The 27,056-nt window shown below is 43.8% G+C and overlaps 1 protein-coding gene across 4 annotated transcripts in view; it reads right to left on the bottom strand.

Annotated features, from left to right (window-relative positions):
• thrb (thyroid hormone receptor beta) overlaps positions 1 to 27,056 on the bottom strand; it is a 395,543-nt gene that overhangs the window by 67,713 nt on the left and 300,774 nt on the right. For all 4 annotated transcript variants that reach the window (XM_060904763.1, XM_060904762.1, XM_060904765.1 and 1 more), the window contains 2 exons: positions 16,458 to 16,500; positions 14,609 to 14,673 (listed from right to left, as the gene is read on the bottom strand). In XM_060904763.1, the coding sequence (XP_060760746.1) occupies positions 14,609 to 14,615 (7 nt within the window). In that variant the 5' untranslated portion in view covers positions 14,616 to 14,673; positions 16,458 to 16,500. The remainder of the gene's footprint in view (positions 1 to 14,608; positions 14,674 to 16,457; positions 16,501 to 27,056) is intronic.

Raw genomic sequence — 27,056 nt, 5'->3', positions numbered from 1 at the left:
GTCATAAAATAAAATAGAAATCTGTAACAGTTTGTATGAAAAAAAAGGATGCCTAAGACTTTTCCACAGTATTATATTTTCAACCAATTTTAATTTTTTTTTTACCCTGATCAGGGTTTTGGTGGATATGGAGCGTGAACACAGGGATACGCCCTTGACCATAGTAACTTTCTCAATACAGGGTAAAGTGAGCTAAAGAAGTATTTATTAGATCCTGTTGAGAACAATATCAAACCAATTAACGACCTGCTGACTATCTCGTCTCGTCGGAGGTGTCAGTCAGTAAAGCAGAGGCATTTAGTGCTTCTAGCACTCTCTAGAGGTGAATCCAAAAAAGTAACCGAAACCTCATAAAAAGGTCAGTGGGTTTTTTCCTTCCATATAAAAAATGCATAATGTTTTCCAGACATGAGCAGGGCTGGCCTCTGCAAATAAGTTATGAACTACTACTACTGGAGCTTGCTCGAGTAATACTTCACTCAGCAAATGCTCAGTCATATGATGGTGAAAGCACATCATTACACAACAATCCATCTCTTTCCCAATAACACTTATACCTCCAGGACACTGTAATGGAAAAAATGTGATCCTGTGATCTCTGGATCTTCTCTTTATCTGAAGAATCTAACCATTAAAAATGTAAAAACGTCTGTAGTTGATTTTCACTCGTCTTGTTCTCTCTCTCTCTCTCTCTCTCTCTCGCTCTCTCCCCCGTGGAGAAAACGACTCCAAGTCTCCTTTCACGATTTTATTGAAAACCACATCAGTTACATTCACAAACATTCTCAATGTAACAGCCTTTTATTAGGCAAGTTAATGAGAGCTATCCAACATGAACAACATAATAATGAATGCATGAGAAACACTGATTCTCTCTCTCTCTAAACTGACACACTGTTTTTCCACTCATAAGCTGATGGACACATCAGAGAGCAGAGGGAGAAAGAGGAAAGGAAGGAAAGAGAATATCCATCCATCCGTTATCTGTAGCCACTGATGATGGGCGAGACGCGGGGTACACCCTGGACAAGTCATCAGGTCATCACAGGGCTGACACACAACCATTCACACCTACGGTCAATTTAGAGTCACCAGTTAACCTAACCTGCATGTCTTTGGACTGTGGGGGAAACCGGAGCACCCGGAGGAAACCCACGCGGACACGGGGAGAACATGCAAACTCCGCACAGAAAGGCCCTCGTTGGCCACAGGGCTCGAACCCGGACCGTCTTGCTGTGAGGCGACGGTGCTAACCACTACACCACCGTGCCGCCCAGGAAAGAGAATATGCCAAGTGTGTGTGTGTGTGTGCGCGAGAGAGAAACTGAGAGGCGGAGAGAGAGAGAGAGAGAGAGAGAGAATGCAAGAGAGAGAACAAGAGAGAGCGAGAGGCAGAGAGAGAGAAAGCGAGAGAGAGAAAGCCAGAGAGAGAAAGCAAGCGAGAGAGAAAGCGAAAGAGAGAGGGAGGGAGACAATGAAAGCGAGAGAGAGTGAGAGAGAGAGCTCTGCCTCACTTTAAATAGAAAGGGAAATAGAGAAGGACAGAATTACTGCACCACTCTGCATGATCTTGTGTTACCAGCGGGAGGTACATTTGTCTGCTTTCTCTAAAACAAATCCGCTTCATTACAGTAAAGTGCAGAAAATGAGAGCACAGACAGGAAGAAGACAAAGTGAGTGAGTGGATGAGAAATGAGAACAGGCGTGACTCGTGTTGTCATGTGGCTAAGCCACGCCCTGTTGTCGGCAGACAATAAAATATAAGATCAATTTAACAACAATAATAATAATAATAAGTTAAATTTACAGTATATAGCGCCTTTCTCAATACCCAAGGTTGCTTTACAATTATAAGGAAAGGGAGGAGAAAAAAAATCCACCAAATAAAAGTCAGGATGTCATTCCAATGGTGTAGCTACCACAGTCCCACCGAAAGGCGCACGAAAACAAGTCCCACACTGACAGACACGCCGCCAGGCAACACCGCCCAGAACACCGCACCATGGACCCACAAAGCGAGCAAAGGCGCACCGCCACGCAGAGCGCTGGTACAGTATGTTCCAAACCGCCTGCACAGCCGCCATGACGCCACCGAGCAACATCTTTCAGAACATCACGCCAAGCACTGCCGCACAGAGCGCTGGACAACCACGATGTTAAAATGAGCAACGAGCTCACTGCAGTCCATAGCTGGGAGCACAGGCATCTAGCCTGGGCCCGCCCATCCTAAGCGTGACGCAACAAGAGGGCCTGTTGCGAGCTTAGTCTGGCCAGGCAAGCTATCTACAGCTCTTCCAAGCTCCCGAAAAATCGGGAACCAATCAACTTTGAGCATCTCCAACGGCCCTGGGTAGAGGCGTGTTCAAGGCAGTGACGTAGTAGAACTGCGACCGGAAGCCATAGATTGTTTACAGAATCTATGCCGGAAGCGCTTCATTCACATCACGAACATGGAGCAGCGGCAAGCCTTTAACACAGCGGTAGATGCTGTATTGAAAGCATTCAACGGGAAGTTCTCATTGAAAACGGAGCAAAGAGCAGCCCTGGAGGTATTTATTGAAAGGAAGGACGTTTTCGCCTTGCTTCCGACCGGCTTCGGTAAGAGTTTAATCTACCGGTTAGCCCCGTCGCGTCACATACGTCAGAGGAAAGAGTGATGTGATTGGTTTAAGCTTCGTCACAGCCTTTTCTGGCTTTGACCAGTAGCAAACTGAGGCATTTCAGGGAGGCGGGTCAACCACGGGCTCTGGGAAACGGTTGGGCTTAATATCTTGGCCAGACCAATAGTTCGTAGAGCTTTGCAGTCGCGTTAGCCAGACTAACAGGCATCACCCATGGCAAACCAAGGCCTGGAGGGAACCGACGCCCAAAACTGGGTCCGGAGCTACTCCACAACCGGCAGACAAAACACTCAAACAAAAACAAAAAGCAAATATCAAACTACACAAACACAAAAAAGAAAAACAAAAGAGAAAATAAAATAAAATAAAAAGCTCCGGTGAGAAGCGGTAGCCAGAATGCGCACGGTGTACTCTCAACCGGAAACGGAAACGCTGAACAATTTAAGATCAATCATCTACAGAATGTTTGTTGTTTTAAGATTTCGTGAACCCAAACGCAACATCACCACTGAGCATAATTTAAAAAAAAATACACACAATGGTATGAAGGAAGCAACAATGAGGCTGATTTCTTTCTAGCCCAGACTGTAAAGTCATGCAGCTGACTAGCGTCGTGTCAGGTGATTACACAGCCACACACTGCCTGATGTTTTTCAACCACATCATCATCATCATCAGGGGCGGCACAGTGGTGTAGTGGTTAGCACTGTCGCCTCACAGCAAGAAGGTTCTGGGTTCGAGCCCAGTGGCCGATGGGGGCCTTTCTGTGCGGAGTTTGCATGTTCTCCCCGTGTCCGCGTGGGTTTCCTCCGGGTGCCCCAGTTTCCCCCACAGTCCAAAGACATACAGGTTAGGTTAACTGGTAACTCTAAATTGACCGTAGGTGTGAATGTGAGTGTGTCAGCCCTGTGATGACTTGTCCAGGGTGTACCCCACCTCTCGCCCATAGTCAGCTGGGATAGGATCCAGCTTGCCTGCGACCCTACACAGGATAAGCGACATCTATGTAAAAGGGACAGCTGTGACGGCGGGACAGGGGTGTGATGTTTCAGACATTGACATTCTTCTTTCCAAGACCAGCATGAATTCAAACGTCATTGCTCAGCAACTTTGCTTGCGTTTTAAGAGTGCTATAAATGTGCACATAACCAAAAGCACCTCAACACTCAGTTCACCTGTCGATACTGTTTTGAAAATAATCTCGGTATGCTTGGTATACAGTGCCTTGCAAAAGTATTCATACCCCTTGAACTTTTTCACATTTTTCCACCTTACAACCACGAACTTAAAAGTTTTTTATTGAGATTTTATGTGATAGACCAACACAGAGTAGCACATAATTGTGAAGTGAAACGAAAATGATAAATGGTCTTCAAAATTTTAAACAAATAAAAATCGGAAAAATGTGGTGTGCATTAGTATTCAGCCCCCTGTACTCTGATACCTCTAAATACAATCCAGTGCAATCAATTGCCTTCAGAAGTCATCTAATTAGTTAATAGAGTCCTACTGTGTGTAATTTACTCTCAGCATAAATACACTTGTTCTGTGAAGGCAGCAGTGGTTTGTTAGAGAACACTGAAGAACAAACAGCATCATGAAGACCAAAGAACTCACCAGACAGGTCAGGGATAAAGTTCTGGAGAAGTTTAAAGCAGGGTTAGGTTATAAAAAAAAATCCCAAGCTCTGAACATCTCAAGAAGCACTGTTCAATCCATCATTCAAAAATGGAAAAAGTATGGCACAACTGCAAACCTACCAAGACATGGCCGTCCACCTAAACTGACAGAGCGAGCAAGGAGAGCACTGGTCAGAGAAGCAGCCAAGAGGCCCATGATCACTCTGGAGGAGCTGCAGAAATCCACAGCTCAGGTGGGAGAATCTGTGCACAGGACAACTATAAGTCGTACACTCCACAAATTTGGCCTTTTTGGAAGAGTGGCAAGAAGAAAGCCATTGTTGAAAGACAGGCATAAGAAGCCATGTAGGGGACACAGCAAACATGTGGAAGAAATTGCTTTGGTCAGATGAGACCAAAGTTGAACTTTTTGGCCTAAATGCAAAGCGCTATGTGTGGCGGAAAACTAACACTGCTCATCACCCTGCACACACCATCCCCACTGTGAAACATGGTGGTGGCAGCATCATGCTATGGGGATGCTTTTCTTCAGCAGGGACAGGGAAGCTGGTCAGAGTTGATGGGAAGATGGATGGAGCTAAATACAGGGCAATCCTGGAAGAAAACCTGTTGGAGGCTGCAAAAGACTTGAGACTGGGAAGGAGATTCACCATCCAGCAAGACAATGACCCTAAACATACAACCAGAGCTACAATGGAATGGTTTAGATCAAAGAATATTCATGTGTTAGAATGGCCCAGTCATGGACGTCACTAGGATTGAGAGATGGGCGGGCTTAGCCCCAGGAGTGTGTTCAGTAATGCGTGTGCCGAAATTTTTTTTATTGCTCCTACACAGGCTTTGTCAATTATTCATTATTTGAAGAACATTTATCAGAATCTGTTATCTGACATGGCAATGTACAGGAGGCCTACAGTAGCCTATGACTGTTCTCATCTCATTCATTCTCATCTCATTATCTCTAGCCGCTTTATCCTGTTCTACAGGGTCGCAGGCAAGCTGGAGCCTATCCCAGCTGACTACGGGCGAAAGGCGGGGTACACCCTGGACAAGTCGCCAGGTCATCACAGGGCTGACACATAGACACAGACAACCATTCACACTCACATTCACACCTACGGTCAATTTAGAGTCACCAGTTAACCTAACCTGCATGTCTTTGGACTGTGGGGGAAACCGGAGCACCCGGAGGAAACCCACGCGGACACGGGGAGAACATGCAAACTCCGTACAGAAAGGCCCTCGCCGGCCACGGGGCTCGAACCCGGACCTTCTTGCTGTGAGGCGACAGTGCTAACCACTACACCACCGTGCCGCCATGACTGTTCTCATTAAATTAAATTATTATAAAATAATCATTAATTCATTAAATATTTTGTTGTGTAGGCCTACTGTATGTAAGCTGGCCTATCTTTAACATCCAGTGAGACTAGTTTAGACTATAGGCTAAGCCTAGACAGGGAATACAAGTCAAGTTGGCCAGAACTGAATATGAAATAAGGGGCTAGTTTATGCCATGCAAGACGGTTAATTCAACAGAAACAGAGGTGCACTAAAGGCGTTGATCAGACAGGAGCAGCTGAGTGGGCCATCGCTTGCCATTTGCTTTTATCCAAGCTTGATTAAGGCATATAAATATGGGGATCACTTTATTTTCACTCTTATATCATTCAACTGGAGGTGGATAGCCTACTGTGCATGTTGTCTTTTTTCTTTTTAATTTGGTGGGTTTTTGATAGCCTGCACATCAGTACTGATATGCTGACTTCTGAGACACCCACCAAACGAAAGAAAACAAACTCAGAAGCCTATTGCAAAGGCCAATGCGCTCACAATGTTTTGAAATGTTTTCCTACAGTTTCCATTCTTATGCAACGCGTTGTCATCTTTAACTCGAGGAAAGTGTTGTGGGCTACTACGTTGCAGCCAAATAGGCTACCTCGTTCAATTAGTGGCCTAGATCAAACCGGAGCTAAACCGTCTCTAAACGGTGCGTTGGTTGAACTCGGCCCGGTTTTCTCTGTTGACATTTCCTGACCTCGATCACGCAGACCTCTTCAGCATCAGCTCCCTTGTCACTCTCCTGTTCCTCACTCACTCTCTGAAAAAATTGTCGTATATCCATCTAGCCAATGAATTGAAAGGACACATTAAATCTTCTCTCGCCATAACTATTGCTACTAATGGCATTTAGTTTTCACTCGCAATAGCTGAAGAACATACCAATACACTGATGGGACAGAATATAGAAAGCTGTCAAGTTTAACTGTTCACGCTAATATTGGCTAACATTTTCCATAAAGTTCAATTTAGCTGCCATAATGTTAAAAGGGACAAGTAGCCGACAACATCACATTTTCTTCCCCTTAGATAAACGCAGGTAACGTTAAGCAATTAACAATGACTGACATCAACTTACAATCTCTTGTTCACTGTATCATTCACTGCGAATTAAGTTCTCTTCTTCTCTTAACAACTCTGCCGGCCTCAGGAACGTAACGTTACAGCAAGTAGGCCTAATAACATACAGCTCTCGCCTGAACCGCACATGCCCGCCTACCTGGCTATGCTGGGAAACATAACGATAATTTTATTCGTGTCGTAGCTAGAACTTGTAGGCATATTATTGTTTGACTCATTTTCTTGCTGGTTTGTGTTATGTGCAAGTCTGCACTATTTTCAATATATAAACACTGAAAATTATAGGGGGGCTTGGGAACATTTTAGCGGGGCTTAAGCCCCCCTAAAATGGACCTAACGACGTCCATGGGCCCAGTCAAAGTCCAGACCCAAATCCCATTGAGCATCTGTGGCAAGACTTAAAAATGTCTGTTCACAGCCGCTCTCCATCCAATCTGGCTGAGCTTGAGCTATTTTGCAAAGAAGAATGGGCAAAAATTTCAGTGTCTAGATGTGCAAAGCTGGTAGAGACATACCACAAAAGACTTGCAGCTGTAATTGCAGCAAAAGGTGGCTCTACAAAGTATTGACGCAGGGGGGCTGAATACTAATGCACACCACATTTTTCAGATTTTTATTTGTTTAAAATTTTGAAGACCATTTATCATTTTCGTTTCACTTCACAATTATGTGCTACTCTGTGTTGGTCTATCACATAAAATCTCAATAAAAAAACTTTTAAGTTCGTGGTTGTAAGGTGGAAAAATGTGAAAAAGTTCAAGGGGTACCTTATGAATACTTTTGCAAGGCACTGTATTTGTTTTTTCCGATGCGTGGTATGTTATACATCACCTATTCTTGCCACAACGCTGACAAAACCTAACGCCGTTACCAAAGACAGAAATGTGAATTCACAAAATGAACGCATGCTGTGCATCATGGTGGTTTAACGTTAAGCTAGCTAGTCAGTGAAACTCCACCTGACATGCTAGCAAACTCTTTTCAAACTCGAAATCATATTGGGTAGCTAATGCTACTAGAAAAGAAAGATTTATACATTCCGTTTATTTGGCAAGATTATGCTAAAACATATTTCTGAAAGGACTTCAGATAAGTTAACGTTATTCATGTTAGCGTAACTCCGTTTTTACATGCTAACTAACAGTGTCCAAGTTAACTAGCTATGTGTGAATGTTAGCCGTGGACAAGGCTACGGCAACTTGGTGGGCAAATCCACAGAAAGTCATTTGACTAACCAGACTGCATAGCTATTGCAGCGTTATCGCTAGCTCTAAAAGCACAGACAACTTCACTGCAAGCTTTCTCTTGGAATAAAACGTTTACATCCCTCAATATGCTTCCGCAGGTTGGACGGCGAGTTTTTGTAGGCCGTGATGTGGTTCGTTTTCGGCAAACAAAGCAAACATTTAAAACGAAACGAATCTTTAATCCTTTTAGAAAACTGAAACATGGGTTCATGGGCCATGAGTGCGTGCATTCTCCAGAAGAACCGCCTCCTTCCATTCTGCCATCAACTGATCGTGTTAAATAACGCTGCTGAGAAATCACTGAACTTGATTTTATTCAGTCTATGGACGTGACGTGACCCTAGTGATTACTGATAGACTGTCTCAGTGTCACCTGCGAAAAAACCATCACGTTTTAGAAAAGAAAAGAAAAAACATCCACTTTCAAAGCCGCTTCATAGTAACGAGTAACGAGAAGCTTGATAGAAATGTAGTGGAGTGAAAAGTACGATATTTGCCTTTCAAAGTTTCCAAAAATGTTTACTTCAGTACCATACTCAAGTAAATGTACTTTATTACAGTCCACCTCTGTGTAAAAGTAGACAAGACTAAGCAGGATAAAAACGACACACAGTGACAGATGACAGAACCGTAAGTTTAGTATTTCCTGGGTTTTGAACAAAAGAGTTCAATTTTCTGTTTATTATGTTTGGTCTCAAGTGTTACAGGCTTAAAACACTTTAATTTGGAAATCACAAAATGCAGCTGCCTGTAATTGTGTGCGTGTGTGTAATAGTTTGCTCATATAACACATTTCTCAACCCTAATAGCTTCATTGTTGATCTACTGATAGGCATCAAGAGGGATTTTCCTCTTAGTGAGTTTTACCGCCAGGCGTCGCTGTGTGTGAAGGTGATTAGCTTTACTCACTTCCTTTGTTCATTACTGAGCCTGCATTATACACTGCACACAGCCTCATCCAAATCACATGGTCTTAATAATCACAATCATAATAAAATTCAGTCCAAAACATCATTATGCAGCCTACGGTGTGTGTGTGTGTGTGTGTGTGTGTGTGTGTGTTTCCTTAAGAAATTGCCCTTTAGCCACATTAGAAAATTGAAACGTCACCAAATGCAGCGTATTTAGCTGTAACTTGCGTAGGATGTTGCCTATTAGTATATTTGTTTAGCTAAGCATTAAAATTAGTGGTGAGAATTAAAGATTACAAGCTGAATGTAAACCATGCCATTAAACCCTGTAGCGAGAAACATTGAAATAAACAGAAGAGATCGTCAAAGCAGGAAGGTAATAGCAGTAATTATCCACAGTACTGCCAGAGGATAATGTTCTGTGAGTGAAACACAGCTTCTACTGAACCAGGACAGGAAATCCTTTACACAAACATTAACTTCAGGACCAGTCAATGGGTACAGATTTACATTCCTCATTCTCAGAAGTGCGTGATTTTCTAATTCATAATAATTATCGAATAATGTGCTTTGAAGGAAATACATGAATTATAAGTCAACAGTTTAATACGTTAATGTGAGTCAGCGTGCACAGAGCGCATAAAATGGTATTCGACGGCAGAGTTTGTACACGGGCCGACCGTGGTCTGGATTTCTTTCACCAGATCAAATCAGATAAATGAAACTCAAATCAGATAAATGAAACTCAAATCAGATAAATGAAACTCAAATCAGATAAATGAAAAAAGCTGCTGTAGTTAAGCAAATCCAGTTTGCTCAGTGCACGTACAACCCCGATTCCAAAAAGTTGGGACAAAGTACAAATTGTAAATAAAAATGGAATGCAATAATTTGCAAATCTCAAAAACTGATATTGTATTCACAATAGAACGTAGACAACATATCAAATGTTGAAAGTGAGACATTTTGAAATTTCATGCCAAATATTGGCTCATTTGAAATTTCATGACAGCAACACATCTCAAAAAAGTTGGGACAGGGGCAATAAGAGGCTGGAAAAGTTAAAGGTACAAAAAAGGAACAGCTGGAGGACCAAATTGCAACTCATTAGGTCAATTGGCAATAGGTCATTAACATGACTGGGTATAAAAAGAGCATCTTGGAGTGGCAGCGGCTCTCAGAAGTAAAGATGGGAAGAGGATCACCAATCCCCCTAATTCTGCGCCGACAAATAGTGGAGCGATATCAGAAAGGAGTTCCACAGTGTAAAATTGCAAAGAGTTTGAACATATCATCATCTACAGTGCATAATATCATCAAAAGATTCAGAGAATCTGGAAGAATCTCTGTGCGTAAGGGTCAAGGCTGGAAAACCATACTGGGTGCCCGTGATCTTCGGGCCCTTAGACGGCACTGCATCACATACAGGCATGCTTCTGTATTGGAAATCACAAAATGGGCTCAGGAATATTTCCAGAGAACATTATCTGTGAACACAATTCACCTTGCCATCCGCCGTTGCCAGCTAAAACTCTATAGTTCAAAGAAGAAGCTGTATCTAAACATGATCCAGAAGTGCAGACGTCTTCTCTGGGCCAAGGCTCATTTAAAATGGACTGTGGCAAAGTGGAAAACTGTTCTGTGGTCAGACGAATCAAAATGTGAAGTTCTTTATGGAAATCAGGGACGCCGTGTCATTCGGACTAAAGAGGAGAAGGATGACCCAAGTTGTTATCAGCGCTCAGTTCAGAAGCCTGCATCTCTGATGGTATGGGGTTGCATTAGTGCGTGTGGCATGGGCAGCTTACACATCTGGAAAGACACCATCGATGCTGAAAGGTATATCCAGGTTCTAGAGCAACATATGCTCCCATCCAGACGATGTCTCTTTCAGGGAAGACCTTGCATTTTCCAACATGACAATGCCAAACCACATACTGCATCAATTACAGCATCATGGCTGCGTAGAAGAAGGGTCCGGGTACTGAACTGGCCAGCCTGCAGTCCAGATCTTTCACTTATAGAAAACATTTGGCGCATCATAAAACGTAAGATACGACAAAAAAGACCCAAGACAGTTGAGCAACTAGAATCCTACATTAGACAAGAATGGGTTAACATTCCTATCCCTAAACTTGAGCAACTTGTCTCCTCAGTCCCCAGACGTTTACAGACTGTTGTAAAGAGAAAAGGGGATGTCTCACAGTGGGAAACATGGCCTTGTCCCAACTTTTTTGAGATGTGTTGTTGTCATGAAATTTAAAATCACCTCATTTTTCTCTTTAAATGATACATTTTCTCAGTTTAAACATTTGATATGTCATCTATGTTCTATTCTGAATAAAATATGGAATTTTGAAACTTCCACATTATTGCATTCCGTTTTTATTTACAATTTGTACTTTGTCCCAACTTTTTTGGAATCAGGGTTGTATTTATGTGAATTATTTCGCGATTGGCAGCTGGTTGAGAAAAGCGTTTTCACAGACTTCACAGGTTTTCCTCTTTCTTGTCTGATTAGTGAAGTGATGTCATGGCTTGGTTGAACAGAATGATTTAAAAACGAGTTCTTCCAGTTCAAATCAGACGTCTCACCTTTTCAGAGTCTATGACTCTAGTCAAAACTATTCTAGCCATGAACTAATCACTAACAAGGAACTTATCACCATTCAGAGGTGGGTTTCCCGAAAGCCTCTGAACCCCTTCGATGCCCTTGGATGAGTCACGTACGTCATGTACGCTACTCGTCATAAACACCTCCTTTTATGTACTTCACATGGCACATTACTTTTACTTCACAGTGGCACATATGAATTAGTCAATGCCTAAAACATTATTCCATCATAATGCACAGCGGTAAAAGATTTCATGACGTACGTGACTCGTCCAAGGGCATTGAAGGGGTTAAGGCCAAGAGGGTCTTTAATTGCTGGGTTTCATGTAACGTCACATCCACCTCATTAGTTGTTCAAAACTTTAGCTGGCGGTCGACCAAAGCTCAGTTGACAAAGTGTTTGTACGGAGAAGGTGCATTGCTCACTCGCATACCTTATGCTTGCGTTGTTTTAGGTTGTTCGAATCGACCAAACCGTGCAACTGCCAAGTTTCTTCAGGGTTCCTCGTGAACTAATAACAGGATTTCACAAAAAGATGTTGAGAAAGGTGGCTTTTGAACCTCTCAGTGAAATGGAAGGGAGGCGAGTCGAAGCATGCTCGAGTTTGCAGTGATCACTTGGTGAAAGGTTTGTACTGTATTTCCCTCTCAGCTCTGGCCGTAGTGTTTTCCAAGGACTTTTCTTGCTATGTGTCGTTATTTTACGCTACTTTTTTTAGTCACAAAGTGCTAAAGCTGATTCTCCAGCTGTTTCTTTGTTTCCTCCTCACAAAGTCCATATGCATGAAGGTCGCGACAAAATTCTTCCCCAGCCGTACAGTTACAATGCGGCGTGATCACTTCTTCTCCGTCTTGTTTAACTAAGATCCAGGTCTTTAAAGGGGTTTCTGATGATCTTTGTGAATGATTTAGCTGAGAGATAAGAGCCAAGACAAGTGAGGATCAAGCCAACTGTTGTTTGTTTACACTTCAACTTGCAGTGCTTTGTTGTAAAGATGCAACGAAAAGCTTAAAAAAAAACCTTACACGGAGAAAAACAATCCAGAATTCATTCGGCAGCGACTTGATAGTGAGGTCCTTTACCCAGCCACATACAAAAAAGTTGTAAGCATCTATACTCCCACGCCTTCATCTGTTTTGCGGTGTAGAAGGACGTCTGCAACACCAGATAGTTGGAGATGTCGGGGAACTCGACTGAAGGGTCGTTTTCGAGATCGTATGACAAATCCTTCTTTCCCAGACTGTAGGGGTCGATTCCATTGCACACAGCAATCTTCTGAATATATCTAAAGCCAGCAGTGGCGTCTAGATTACGAGCGTACTCTGATAAGTGATCGCTAGTTGTTTACGCTACGGCAGCCGTTTAGACCACCAGCTATTTCACTTCCGGTAAAACCGCTAAGAAAAGTCACGTGACTGAAACCCAGCAATTACCTCATAAAATCCATCGTCAAGCTAATGTGGTTTTTCCGAACAACATCATAGCCAAAGTAGTCCTTTGGTTTACTCTGAATTTACAATGGGCTTGGACCACTCATTCAAAACAAAGAGCGACTCGCTCACAGCCGAATACACAGACTCCGAGGGACTCTCACAGTCAACGGACGAAACTGGTGTTGAATCTGCCACTGGCGTTCAATTATTTTTCTTGTACATTGCAAGTACATCGAGTTAATTATTAAATAAATATAAGGAAAAAATTATTAATATATTTCAATATGTTACAGAATTATGTATGGATATCGTAATGTCACATTGAGATCACTACATTTTAATCACATTTATTAATTACCACATTATATATGTAATGCTTAATGATGATACAATATATTAACATATTTTAAACACTTTATATTTCATTGTTTTTTGGTAAAAATAAAAGAACGCCGTGTGATCTCATTGGCTGGATTTAGCAACTACTAATCTATACTAATAATAGATCAGGGACGCGCATTGCAAAGACGCTCTTCATAATGTTGCTCTTCAGACTCTTTCTGATGAGTGAGTTTGGGAAAACCATGTACAGAGACAACGTTTGTTGCTTCAGAGCGTCTCTCAACTCGCTCTTTAGCCCTAAAGTCCAACGTTATCGAGAAACCTACCCCAGACCTGTTAACTGCTTTTCTTTATGTAGCTGGATGTAGCCTAATGCATGTAACGACACATCATTTCACAATGCACCATGATACAAATGTGTACCGATGCACAACTGAACACCAGAACATCAATCTGCACAACCTACAGAGTTAAAACAAAAGAGTAAAAGAAAGCATTCTTTGTGCGAAAGTTCCAGATCACAATGACCGATGTGCATTACAGGTTATCTGGATACACACCCATGTTACAGCAGTTAAACAGAGCGCTTTAGTAGCTTTCAAAGGACACCAGTCCCACACTGGTGTGATACAGTGCCCAACCCTGGAAGACGGTCAGTTTAGCCGACTTTGGAGCTTTATTTCTGGTTAAAAATGCTGCTACAAAGCTCATCAATCATTTTCACCAGAGTTAGAGAACTTATCTTAAAAATAAATAAACAAATGTACATGATGAACCTGTAGTACATTTTGTTTACAGTGTTAAACCTCTGTTTTTTATTACCTCCGCCAAGGAGGTTATGTTTTCGGTAGTGTTGGTTTGTTTGTTTGTTGGTTTGTCTGTTAGCAACATTGCGGAAAAAGTTATGAACGGATTGCTCTGAAATTTTTTCCAGGTGTGTGACTGGGCACAAGTAACAATCCATTAAATTTTGGCGGTGATCCGGATCACCTTCTGGATCCCGGATTTTTTTAAAGGATTCTTGGCGGAGGTCTGCGCTCTCCGAGTGCTTTTCTAATTTAAAATTTATTTAGTATTATGCAGAAAAAAGCGCATGGTTTGTTCAGCTGTCATTCAGATTTTGTTCAAATTAATCAGAGAATTGAATCGAATCAAAATTCTAAATCGATTTGTGATTATTGCATATTGTTACACGACTATTATTTAAATGTACCTGCATTGTAGGACACAACTGAGGCTCCAGATTTATTTCTGTTCAAGTTCTATGAAATGACGATGTGTCAAGGCCTTCAACATAACCACAATATCGACTGCATCTCATTTCAAGCAGTCTCTGAGGACTGGATGAAGAAGACTGGTGAGCTGATGGACAGCTTACCTGACATACTGCTCTGGATCAGGGCCTAAACATCATTCTCACGCTGTTTACGGACTCCTCGATATCTGATAAACGAAACAGAGGAAGATATGGTCACGCTGAAATCCTAACTATTATAGGTGTGAATGTTTAAAGATGTATGAACAATCATGAGACCAAACAGGTGATTTTGTGTTTGAGAGAATACAGTGTCTTGCAAAAGTATTCATCCCCCTTGGCGTTTGTCCTGTTTTGTCGCATTACAAGCTGGAATGAAAATGGATTTTAGGAGGGTTAGCACCATTTGATTTACACAACATGCCGACCACTTTAAAGGGGATAATTGTTGTTTTATTGTGACACAAACAATAATAAAGATGAAAAAACAGAATTCTGGAGTGTGCATAGGTATTCACCCCCTTTCGTATGAAACCCCTAAATAAGAGCCGGTCCAACCAATTCACTTCATAAGTCACATAATTAGTTAATTAAGATCCACCTGTGTGCAATCAAAGTGTCACATGATCTGTCACATGATGTCTGTATAAATCAACCTGTTCTGGAAGGACCCTGACTCTGCAACACTACTAAGCAAGCAACATGAAAACCAAGGAGCCTCCAAACAGGTCAGAGACAAAGTTGTGGAGAAGTATAGATCAGGGTTGGGTTATAAACAAATATCCCAAACTTTGAATATCCCAGGGAACTCCATTAAATCCATTATAGCAAAATGGAAAGAATATGGCACCACTACAAACCTGACAAGAGAAGGCCCCGCCCACCAAAACTCACAGACCAGGCAAGGAGGGCATTAATCAGAGATGCAACAAAGACACCAAAGAGAACACTGAAGGAGCTGCAAAGATCCACAGCGGAGATGGGAGTATCTGTCCATAGGACCACTTTAAGCTGTACACTCCACAGATTGGGGCTTTATGGAAGAGTGGCCAGAAAAAAGTCATTGCTTAAGAAAACACGTTTGGAGTTTGCCCAACAGCATGTGGCAGACTCCCCAAACACATGGAAGAAGATTCTCTGGTCAAATGAGACTAAAATTGATCTTTTTGGCTATGATGGGAAATGCCATGTGTGGCTCAAACCCAACACCCTGAGAACACCATTCCTACAGTGAAGCATGGTGGTGGCAGCATCATGCTGTGGGGATATTTTTCATCTGCAGGGACAGGAAAGCTAGTCAGGACTGAAGGAAAGATGGATGGCACTAAATACAGGGCAATTCTGGAGGAAAACCTGTTTGAGTCAGCCAGAAGCTTGAGACTGGGACGAAGGTTCACGTTCCAGCAGGAAAATGACCCTAAACATACTGCTAAAGCTACACTGGAGTGGTTTAAAGAGAAACATTTAAATGTCTTGGAATGGCCTAATCAAAGCCCAGCCCTTAATCCAATTGAGAATCAGTGGCATAACTTGAAGATTGCTGTACACCAACGCAACCCATCTAACTTGAAGGAGTTGGAGCAGTTTTGCTTTGAGGAATGGGCAAAAATCCCAGTGGCTAGATGTGCTAAGCTAATAGAGACACACCCCAAGAGACTTGCAGCTGTAATTGCAGCAAAAGGTGGCTCCACAAAGTATTGACTTTGGGTGGGGGGAATACCTGTGCACACTCCAGATTTCTGTTTTTTCATCTTAATTATTGTTTGTATCACAATAAAAAAACAACCAATTTTCACCTTTAAAGTGGTCGGCATGTTGCGTAAATCAAATGGTGCTAACCTCCAAAAATCCATTTTAATTCCAGCTTGTAATGCGACAAAACAGGACAAACACCAAGTAGGATGGATACTTTTGCAAGACACTATAGACCTCTACAGAGGTCCATATGACCTCTGCTTGAGATTCTGCCCACCTGATATCTGGGTCCTCTCCAATGAAGTTCACACCAGTATAGCCTGTAAAACACAGATCAGGAAGAGTAATGGTCAGGCCAGTTCAGAAACCAGAAGCTTGGAAAACTATAGATTGCAGTATACCGGCCCATTCATGCAATTATCCAATCATCTGGTATAAAATCATACAAAATGCATACAATTATTCATTATATATTCATTACATTTTTACACTCGACATCAGAATGGAGTAAAAATGTGATCTCCATGACTCCGTGATTGTTGGCACCAGATAGGCTGGTTTGAGTATTCCAGAAACTGCTGATCTTGGATTTTCACACACAGCAATCTGGAGAGTTTACACCGATTGGTGCGAAAAGCAAAAAACATCCATTGACTGGCAGTTCTGCAGAAACACCTTGCTGATGAGAGAGCTCCGAGGAGAACATCTGGACTAGTTTGAACTGACAGGACGTCAACTCTTTCTTTATAAGCACTTTTTATGACCATGCTGAAAGGAAAAGCATCTCAATACACACAAAATGCCAAACCTTGATACTGATAAGCTACAACAGTAGAAACCCACGTCAGGTTCCACTCCTGACAGCCAAGAACCTGATATACGAGTATATCTGTGAAGGTTCTCAGTCCTCCAGGTCATCGTAAAATGTAGGTGCCAAAAAAGCAACTGGACTTGCTTGAAATCCTTGAAGATGTTTCACCTCTCATCCAAAAGGGTGTTGGGCTTGCACCATTTCCCATGATGGCCAAAAAGTTGAATTTTAGTCTCATCTGACCAGAGAATCTTCTTCCTTGTGTTTGGGGAGTCTGCCACATGCTGTTGGGCAAACTCCAAACGTGTTTTCTTAAGCACTGACTTCAGTTCTGTCTGACTAGTGGGGAGTTCCAGGTATTTCTCCTCTAGTGGACCAAAAGCAACCCTAAGGAGAGTCGTTGAGGTCACATGGGTTGTTGACCCTCTCATGCCTCTTTTCCACCAAATCAGTTCCAGGGCTGGTTTGGGGCCAGGGCTGGTGCTGGTTCACAACTCGTTCAACTTGCGAGCCAGCTGAGAACCAGTTTGCTTTTCCATAGCTCGCGGTGCTAAGCGGAGCCACGTCATTACATCGCTGTATACGTCAGTTATGTCGCTGTATACGTCGTTACGTCGCTGTATACGTCAGTTACGTCACTACGTTTGCATAAACCTTGGCGCGAATATCAAAACAAAAACAACACGGAAGAAGAAGCAGCAGCAACAACAACAATAATAATGGATGACTTCGCGTTTGTACCACTGCTGCTTCTCGTCACTTAAAAATGGCGATCTTTCACGGTCTTGTTATTGTTGTTGGTCTTAACACCTCCGCCCCCCCGCTGACGTAAGCGGTTCTTTCCTCTGGCCCAGCAGAGAGTTGGTGCTAGCCTAGAACCGGTTTTTCTGGCCCCAGAGCCAGTTCTTTGTCAGTGGAAACAGAAAACCCGGTTCCAAACTAAGCACTGGCCCCGAACCAGCCCTGGAACTGCTTTGGTGGAAAAGGGGCAACAGTCATCCTGTAGGTGTTAGGGTCACTGGAGGCTGGGTGTGAACGGTGTTAGCAGCCTAGAGGGTCGTTAGGGTGATCTGTGGGTCATTGGCTCTCTCTGCCATCATCTGAGTCATTGAAGTCAGCTGAGTCTTGGTGTGGCTGGACGAAGAGGTCATCTTCGTCAACCTGGAACAACCATCACTGAACAGAGGAGGTGGTGTGAGACACCTCTTATCAGCCACCTACAATGCAGTCCTTGGCACACTTTCCAGAAAACTGAACACGCATCCACACCAAGACTCTGATTTCAATGACTCACATGATGGCAGAGAGAGCCAACGACCCACAGATCACCCTAATGACCCTCTAGGCTGCTAACACCGTTCACACCTGGCCTCCAGTGACCCTAACACCTACAGGATGACTGAGGCTACGTTTACATTAGACTGTACCTGTCTCGTTTTCTGCGCGGATGCACTGTCCGTTTACATTAAACCGCCTGGAAACGCCGGGAAACGGGAATCCGCCAGCGTCCACGTATTCAATCCAGATCGTGTCTGGTCCGGTGCTGTGTAAACATTGAGAATACGCGGATACGCTGTGCTGAGCTCTAGCTGGCGTCTCATTGGACAACGTCACTGTGACATCCACCTTCCTGATTCGCTGGCGTTGGTCATGTGACGCGACTGCTGAAAAACGGCGCGGACTTCCGCCTTGTATCACCTTTCATTAAAGAGTATAAAAGTATGAAAATACTGCAAATACTGATGCAAATACTGCCCATTGTGTAGTTATGATTGTCTTTAGGCTTGCCATCCTTCCACTTGCAAGTAGTAAGTGATATGCGCTGGGATCACACACACAGTGGCTCAGTCCCGAATCGTGGCTTGTGCACTTCACTCGCGCGCTCTGTGAGCTGCGCAGGGCCGGAGTGCGCACCCTCCAGAGGGCACTCGCTGTTCAGGGCGGAGTGATTTGGAGCGCAGGATGCCTGCGGAGCCGAGCGTATCCGTGTATTGGTGTTGCTGTGTGCACGCAAATCGTTTTAAAAACGTTAATTTGATGATCCGCTGATACGGTCTAATGTAAACATGGGCTGAGAGGGTCAACGACCCATGTGACCTCAACAACTCTCTTTAGGGTTGCTTTTGGTCCACTAGAGGAGAAACACCTGGAACTCCCCACTAGTCAGACAGAACTGAAGAAGCCTTTCGGATGAGAGATGAAACATCTTCAAGAATTTCAAGCAAGTCCAGTTGCCTTCTTTAGCAACTACGGTTCAAGAACCTGATGCTACAGCGGACACAGGATCACTGAAACTGGATGGTTGAAGATTGGAAAAACATTCAGTGAGTCTGTATCCAGTGTAGGTGCAGTTTCCAGACCCAAACTCAACCCTAACCGAGACAGAGAGAGACACAGAAAGAGAGAACGACACAGACACACACAAAGACAGACAGACAGGGAGACACAGAGAGAAAGAGAGAACAACAGACAGAGAGAGAGGCAGATAGACAGAGTAAGACACAGAGACAAAGAGAGACAGAGAAAGAAATAGACAGAAGGAGAGAACGACACAGACACACAAAGAGAGAGAGAGAGACAGAAAGACAGACAAACAGACAGAGACACACACAAACAAAAGAGAGACAGAGAGAAAGAAAGAGAGAATGACACAGAAAAACAAATAGAGACAGAGAAGGAGAGAGACACACACAGAGAGAGACAGAAAGGCAGACAGACAGAAAGAGACACACAAAGGGAGAAACAGAGACAGAAAGAAAGAGAATGACACACAGAGATAGACAGACAGAGAAAGAGAACGAGAGAGAGGCAGAGACAAAGAGAAAGACAGAGAGAGAGAGGACAGAACGACAGACGCACAGAGAGAGAGAGAGAGAGGCGGAAAGAGAGAGGCAGAAAGACAGACAGAGAGAGACACACAAAGGGAGAGACAGAAAGAAAGAATGACACAGAGAGAGAGATGGGCAGACAGACAGACAGAGAGAGATAGACAGACAGAGAAAGAGAACGAGAGAGAGGCAGAGACAAAGAGAAAGACAGAGAGAGAGAGGACAGAACGACAGACGCACAGAGAGAGAGAGAGAGGCGGAAAGAGAGAGGCAGAAAGACAGACAGAGAGACACACAAAGGGAGAGACAGAAAGAAAGAATGACACAGAGAGAGAGATGGGCAGACAGACAGACAGAGAGAGAGATAGACAGACAGAGACAGACAGATGCACAGACAGAGAGAGAGAGAGAGAGAGAGAGAGTTTCCCATTCCCTGTAATGATTGGTCAGGATCTTGGCTGTGATCTTGCATGAATGGTTTCTTCAATCACCTTCACATTTATTGTTTTATTATATTTGATGAAGCTGATTAAAGAGTGACTCAGCTGCACAGACACTTTCACCAGTGTAAACAATCACGGCCTGTCAGTAAACTGTTGCACACGGCGCTGGCACTCGTGTGCTTTTGGCTCCAGATGAATGTGATATGAACACTGTCAGATTGGACGGAGGCTCGAGGTGATCATTACTGCTTCCTGCAGTGGAGTGTGTTCAGGGGAAGTGCGCTGGGTTTAACCTCACAGGATACGCTCTATACACACACACACACTATACTACACAGAAACGCACCTGCATTAGTGTGTGTGTGTGTGTGTGTGTGTGTGTGTGTGTGTGTGTGTGTGTGTGTGTGTGTGTGTGTGTGTAAACCACTAAGAGCTGGTGAAGATGGTGTGTTTGGTATCGTGTTCTGTCATGCTTGAAAACTTGGCCTAATTCTGTTGAGCAGCAAACGAAAAAAAAAAAGTGAAAAACAAAAGCGCTGATTGATTCACGGCTCAAAGGAGAAATGTGTGATGAGTGCTGCATGAAAAATATTAAGGGTTTGTCAAAAATAAAGGAAAGTGTGATTTAAAGGGTCGTGAAATTGTGACTATGAAAAAAATCGAGAGCGCTCTCAGGAGAAGAGATACACAGTGAGAACTCACGGAGTGAAATGAGTGAGGGAATATAAAGATAAAGAGAGAACAGGAAACGAGAAAAGGATAAGACATTTGGGCAAAGAAAGAATAAATATGAAAAAAACACTGGGAACAGATGGTGGAAAAGAGAGAAGGAGAGAAAGAGAGAAGGAGCAGAAAAAGGGAAAACAAGAGAGGGAAAAAAGATGAACAAATGATGCAAAAGAAAAGAAGAAGAAAAGAGAGTAAGAAATGGAGAAGGGGACATAGGAAGTAAAGAAGGGAGTGAGTAAAGAAGGATGATGAAGAAAAAGCCATAGATAGATAGATAGATAGATAGATAGATAGATAGATAGATAGATAGATAGATAGATAGAGAAAGAGAGACAGACAGACAGACAGACAGATAGATAGATAGATAGATAGATAGATAGATAGATAGATAGATAGATAGATAAAAGAGAGACAGATAGATAGATAGATAGATAGATAGATAGATAGATAGATAGATAGAGAGAGACAGACAGACAGACAGACAGACAGATAGATAGATAGATAGATAGATAGATAGATAGATAGATAGATAGATAGATAGATAGAGAAAGAGAGAGAGACAGACAGACAGACAGACAGACAGACAGACAGACAGAGGCACACAGAGAGAAAGAGAGAGACAGACAGACAGACAGACAGACAGACAGATCATGCGAGAGGACAGAAGAAGATGCAAGGAAAGAAAGCAGAGGAGAAGATAAAAAGGCCACAACAGACAGACAGACAGATGTGAGATAGATGTGGAGGAGCGTAAGGAGGCTGAACATTCTGCCCTGCTGTTTTTACAGGCTGTGTTTTTGGCACTGAGGAAAAGGTCCTGCTGGAGACCAGCGAGTACAAGTTCAGCCAGGACACACACACACACACACACACACACAGACACGCGTTTGCCATAATATCCTTGTCAGCACTGACATTATCATTAATGCAGCTAGTTAATCCGACTCCTAACCTCAGGAATATTAGATTTTTTAACAATTAATTCTTTTTGAACAGAATTTACTGGATAAAAGCAGTTCTCTGCAGTGGACCAGCCGAACGTCCCCACAAGGTCAAAATGATCAGATGTTCCTCTCCTGCACTACAAAATATCAGGAATATAGTCAATCGCATCTAATACCAGAAAATAATATTATAAAATTACAGTCAACCAAAGATAAAATTATCGAACCTATTCCTATTTCTAGGGTTTTTTAAAACTATTTTTAAAACTTGCTCTAATTTTCTAATTTTAAGCATTTAAAAAAAAAAAGAAGCCGATAGAATAAAAATGTCTCAAAATATTTTTAACCATCTTATATTTAGTTGATTGTGATCTTATAATAAGAAATAACAGATACATTTGACTATAGCTACGATATTTTCACTGATTGTTGACGTCAAAGTCAGTTTTGCAGTGTGGGACCATTCATTCCTCACTCACATATAAAACGCCCCCCCGGGTGAAAGTGAACAACATCAGTATACACTGTGAGCTCTCAACCAAACCCATCCACAACCACACAACACTCCCACACCGTGTTCTTTTCCGCTTCAAACTGAGACAAAACACGGAACCTGTAACGATCAGGTGACGGCTAGACCCTCGTTTGGCCAATTTCATTTCTGGGGTAACAGGCCATAGTACAGTATACCCCCAGTCCGGACTATACCTGGGGTTAAAGCGGCCGAGGCTAGATCATACCCCGGGTATGTTATGGCCTCGGCCAATTCATACCCATCTCCTCTCATCATCTCTAGCCGCTTTATCCTGTTCTACAGGGTCGCAGGCGAGCTGGAGCCTATCCCAGCTGACTACGGGCGAAAGGCGGGGTACACCCTGGACAAGTCGCCAGGTCATCACAGGGCTGACACATAGACACAGACAACCATTCACACTCACATTCACACCTACGGTCAATTTAGAGTCACCAGTTAACCTAACCTGCATGTCTTTGGACTGTGGGGGAAACCGGAGCACCCGGAGGAAACCCACGCGGACACGGGGAGAACATGCAAACTCCGCACAGAAAGGCCCTCACCGGCCACGGGGCTCGAACCCGGACCTTCTTGCTGTGAGGCAACAGCGCTAACCACTACACCACCGTGCCGCCCGCAATTGTAACATAATGTGCAATTAATTTGACTATTCATAATATAATAAAACTCATAATGAACTGAAACTCCAACTTCTAAGACTGGCAAGTTCTAGCTACAATATAAATGCTCAAAGTTAAACAATGATAACAACATCAAAATGATCATGCTTGTTTTCAAGATAAAGTGAGTGTTCTGTTATTGACTACAGATAGAAGCTTGCGGGATAATCACAGCTACAGTTGAACTTTTAACTGTCACGTATCAATGAGTTAGATCTTATATCAATAGAATTACAATATTTTGGGTGAAAGGTCTCTCTCTCTCTCATATATATATATATATATATATATATATATATATATATATATATATATATACACACACGAGAGAGAGAGACCTTATACACGCACACAGTGGTGCTTGAAAGTTTGTGAACCCTTAAGAATTTTCTATATTTCTGCATAAATATGACCTAAAACATCATCAGATTTTCACACAAGTCCTAAAAGTAGATAAAGAGAACCCAGTTAAACAAATGAGACAAAAATATTATACTTGGTCATTTATTTATTGAGGAAAATTATCCAATATTACATATCTGAGTGGTAAAAGTATGTGAACCTCTAGGATTAAGCAGTTAATTTGAAGGTGAAATTAGAGTCAGGTGTTTTCAATCAATGGGATGACAATGAGATGTGAGTGGGCACCCTGTTTTATTTAAAGAACAGGGATCTATCAAAGTCTGATCTTCACAACACATGTTTGTGGAAGTGTATCATGGCACGAACAAAGGAGATTTCTGAGCACCTCAGAAAAAGCGTTGTTGATGCTCATCAGGCTGGAAAAGGTTACAAAACCATCTCTAAAGAGTTTGGACTCCACCAATCCACAGTCAGATTGTGTACAAATGGAGGAAATTCAAGACCATCGTTACCCTCCCCAGGAGTGGTCGACCAACAAAGATCACTCCAAGAGCAAGGCGTGTAATAGTCGGCGAGGTCACAAAGGACCCCAGGGTAACTTCTAAGCAACTGAAGGCCTCTCTCACATTGGCTAATGTTAATGTTCATGAGTCCACCATCAGGAGAACACTGAACAACTATGGTGTGCATGGCAGGGTTGCAAGGAGAAAGCCACTGCTCTCCAAAAAGAACATTGCTGCTCATCTGCAGTTTGCTAAAGATCACATGGACAAGCCAGAAGGCTATTGGAAAAATGTTTTGTGGATGGATGAGACCAAAATAGAACTTTTTGGTTTAAATGAGAAGCATTATGTTTGGAGAAAGGAAAACACTGCATTCCAGCATAAGAACCTTATTCCATCTGTGAAACATGGTGGTGGTAGTATCATGGTTTGGGTCTGTTTTGCTGCATCTGGGCCAGGACGGCTTGCCATCATTGATGGAACAATGAATTCTGAATTATACCAGCGAATTCTAAAGGAAAACGTCAGGACATCTGTCCATGAACTGAATCTCAAGAGAAGGTGGGTCATGCAGCAAGACAACGACCCTAAGCACACAAGTCGTTCTACCAAAGAATGGTTAAAGAAGAATAAAGTTAATGTTTTGGAATGGCCAAGTCAAAGTCCTGAACTTAATCCAATGGAAGGACCTGAAGCGAGCAGTTCATGTGAGGAAACCCACCAACATCCCAGAGTTGAAGCTGTTCTGTATGGAGGAACGGGCTAAAATTCCTCCAAGCCGGTGTGCAGAACTTTTGCCACTCACAGATATGTAATATTGGATCATTTTCCTCAATAAATAAATGACCAAGTATAACATTTTTGTCTCATTTGTTTAACTGGGTTCTCTTTATCTACTTTTAGGACTTGTGTGAAAATCTGATGATGTTTTAGGTCATATTTATGCAGAAATATAGAAAATTCTAAAGGGTTCACAAATTTTCAAGCACCACTGTGTGTGTATATATATTTGTGTGTGTACGGTTTGGAAGGCCTGCCTAACATCTCCCCCAGTAGGGGAGATGTTGTGCTACTGGGGGACTTCAATGCTCAAGTGGGCGACGACAGTGACACCTGGAGGGGCGTGGTTGGGAGGAACGGCCTCCCCGATCTGAACCCGAGTGGTGTTCTGTTATTGGACTTCTGTGCTAGTCACGGTTTGTCCATAACGAACACCATGTTTGAGCATAGGGGTGTCCATAAGTGCACGTGGCACCAAGACACCTTAGGTCGGAGGTCGATGATCGACTTTGTAGTCGTTTCATCTGATCTCTGGCCCTATGTCTTGGACACTCGGGTGAAGAGAGGGGCTGAGCTGTCAACTGATCACCACCTGGTGGTGAGTTGGATCCGCTGGCGGAGGAGGAAGCTGGACAGACCTGGCAGGCCCAAACGTATGGTGAGGGTCTGCTGGGAACGTCTGGCCGAGCACTCTGTTGGGGAGGTCTTTAACTCCCACCTCCGGGAGAGCTTTTCCCAGCTTCCGAGGGAGGCGGGGGACATTGAGTCTGAGTGGACCATGTTCTCTACCTCCATTGTGGACGCAGCTGTTTGGAGCTGTGGCCGCAAGGTCTCCGGTGCCTGTCATGGCGGCAATCCCCGAACCCGGTGGTGGACACCGGAAGTAAGGGATGCCGTCAAGCTGAAGAAGGAGTCCTATCGGGCCATGTTGACCTCCGGGACTCCTGAGGCAGCCGACGGGTATCGGCAGGCCAGGCGCGCTGCAGCTCGGGCAGTTGCGGAGGCAAAAACTCGGAACTGGGAGGAGTTCGGGGAGGCCATGGAGAAGGACTATCGGTCGGCCTCGAAGAAATTCTGGCAAACCGTCTGGCGCCTCAGGAGGGGGAAGCAGTACTCTGCCAACACTGTTTACAGTGCGGGTGGGGAGCTGTTGACCTCGACTGGGGACATTGTCGGGCGGTGGAAGGAATACTTTGAGGATCTCCTCAATCCCACCATCATGTCTTCCACTGAGGAGACTGAGGCTGATGACTCAGAGGTGGACTCGTCCATTACCCAAGCCGAAGTCACTGAGGTGGTTTGCAAGCTCCTCGGTGGCAAGGCACCGGGGGTGGATGAGATCCGCCCTGAGTATCTCAAGTCTCTGGATGTTGTGGGGCTGTCTTGGTTGACACGCCTCTGCAACATCGCGTGGCGGTCGGGGACAGTGCCTCTGGACTGGCAGACTGGGGTGGTGGTCCCTCTTTTTAAGAAAGGGGACCGGAGAGTGTGCTCCAATTATAGGGGAATCACACTTCTCAGCCTCCCAGGGAAAGTTTACTCCAGGGTACTGGAGAGGAGAATTCGACCAATAGTCGAACCTCGGATCCAGGAGGAACAATGCGGTTTTCGTCCTGGTCGCGGAACACTGGACCAGCTCTATACCCTTCATAGGGTGCTCGAGGGTTCATGGGAGTTTGCCCAACCAGTCCACATGTGCTTTGTGGATCTGGAGAAGGCATTCGACCGTGTCCCCCGTGGTATTCTGTGGGGGGTGCTTCGGCAGTATGGGGTTCGGGGCTCTTTGCTAAGGGCTGTCCGGTCCCTGTACGAACGGAGCAGGAGTCTGGTTCGCATTGCCGGCAGTAAGTCAGACCTGTTCCCAGTGCATGTTGGACTTCGGCAGGGCTGCCCTTTGTCACCGGTTCTGTTCATAATTTTTATGGACAGAATTTCTAGGCGCAGCCAGGGGCCGGAAGGAATCCTGTTTGGGAACCACAGGATTTCATCTCTGCTTTTTGCGGATGATGTTGTCCTGTTGGCTTCTTCAAACCAGGACCTTCAGCATGCACTGGGGTGGTTTGCAGTCGAGTGTGAAGCGGCTGGGATGAGAATCAGCACCTCCAAGTCCGAGGCCATGGTTCTCGACCGGAAAAGGGTGGCTTGCCCTCTCCAGGTTGGTGGAGAAGTCCTGCCTCAAGTGGAGGAGTTTAAGTATCTCGGGATCTTGTTCACGAGTGAGGGAAGGATGGAGCGTGAGATCGACAGGCGGATCGGTGCAGCCTCCGCAGTGATGCGGTCG

Source organism: Neoarius graeffei, chromosome 22, assembly GCF_027579695.1.
Source record: "Neoarius graeffei isolate fNeoGra1 chromosome 22, fNeoGra1.pri, whole genome shotgun sequence".
Lineage (NCBI taxonomy): Eukaryota > Metazoa > Chordata > Actinopteri > Siluriformes > Ariidae > Neoarius > Neoarius graeffei.
The sequence above is the reverse complement of the archived record's forward strand: the minus strand, read 5'-3'. Positions and strand labels throughout refer to the sequence as shown.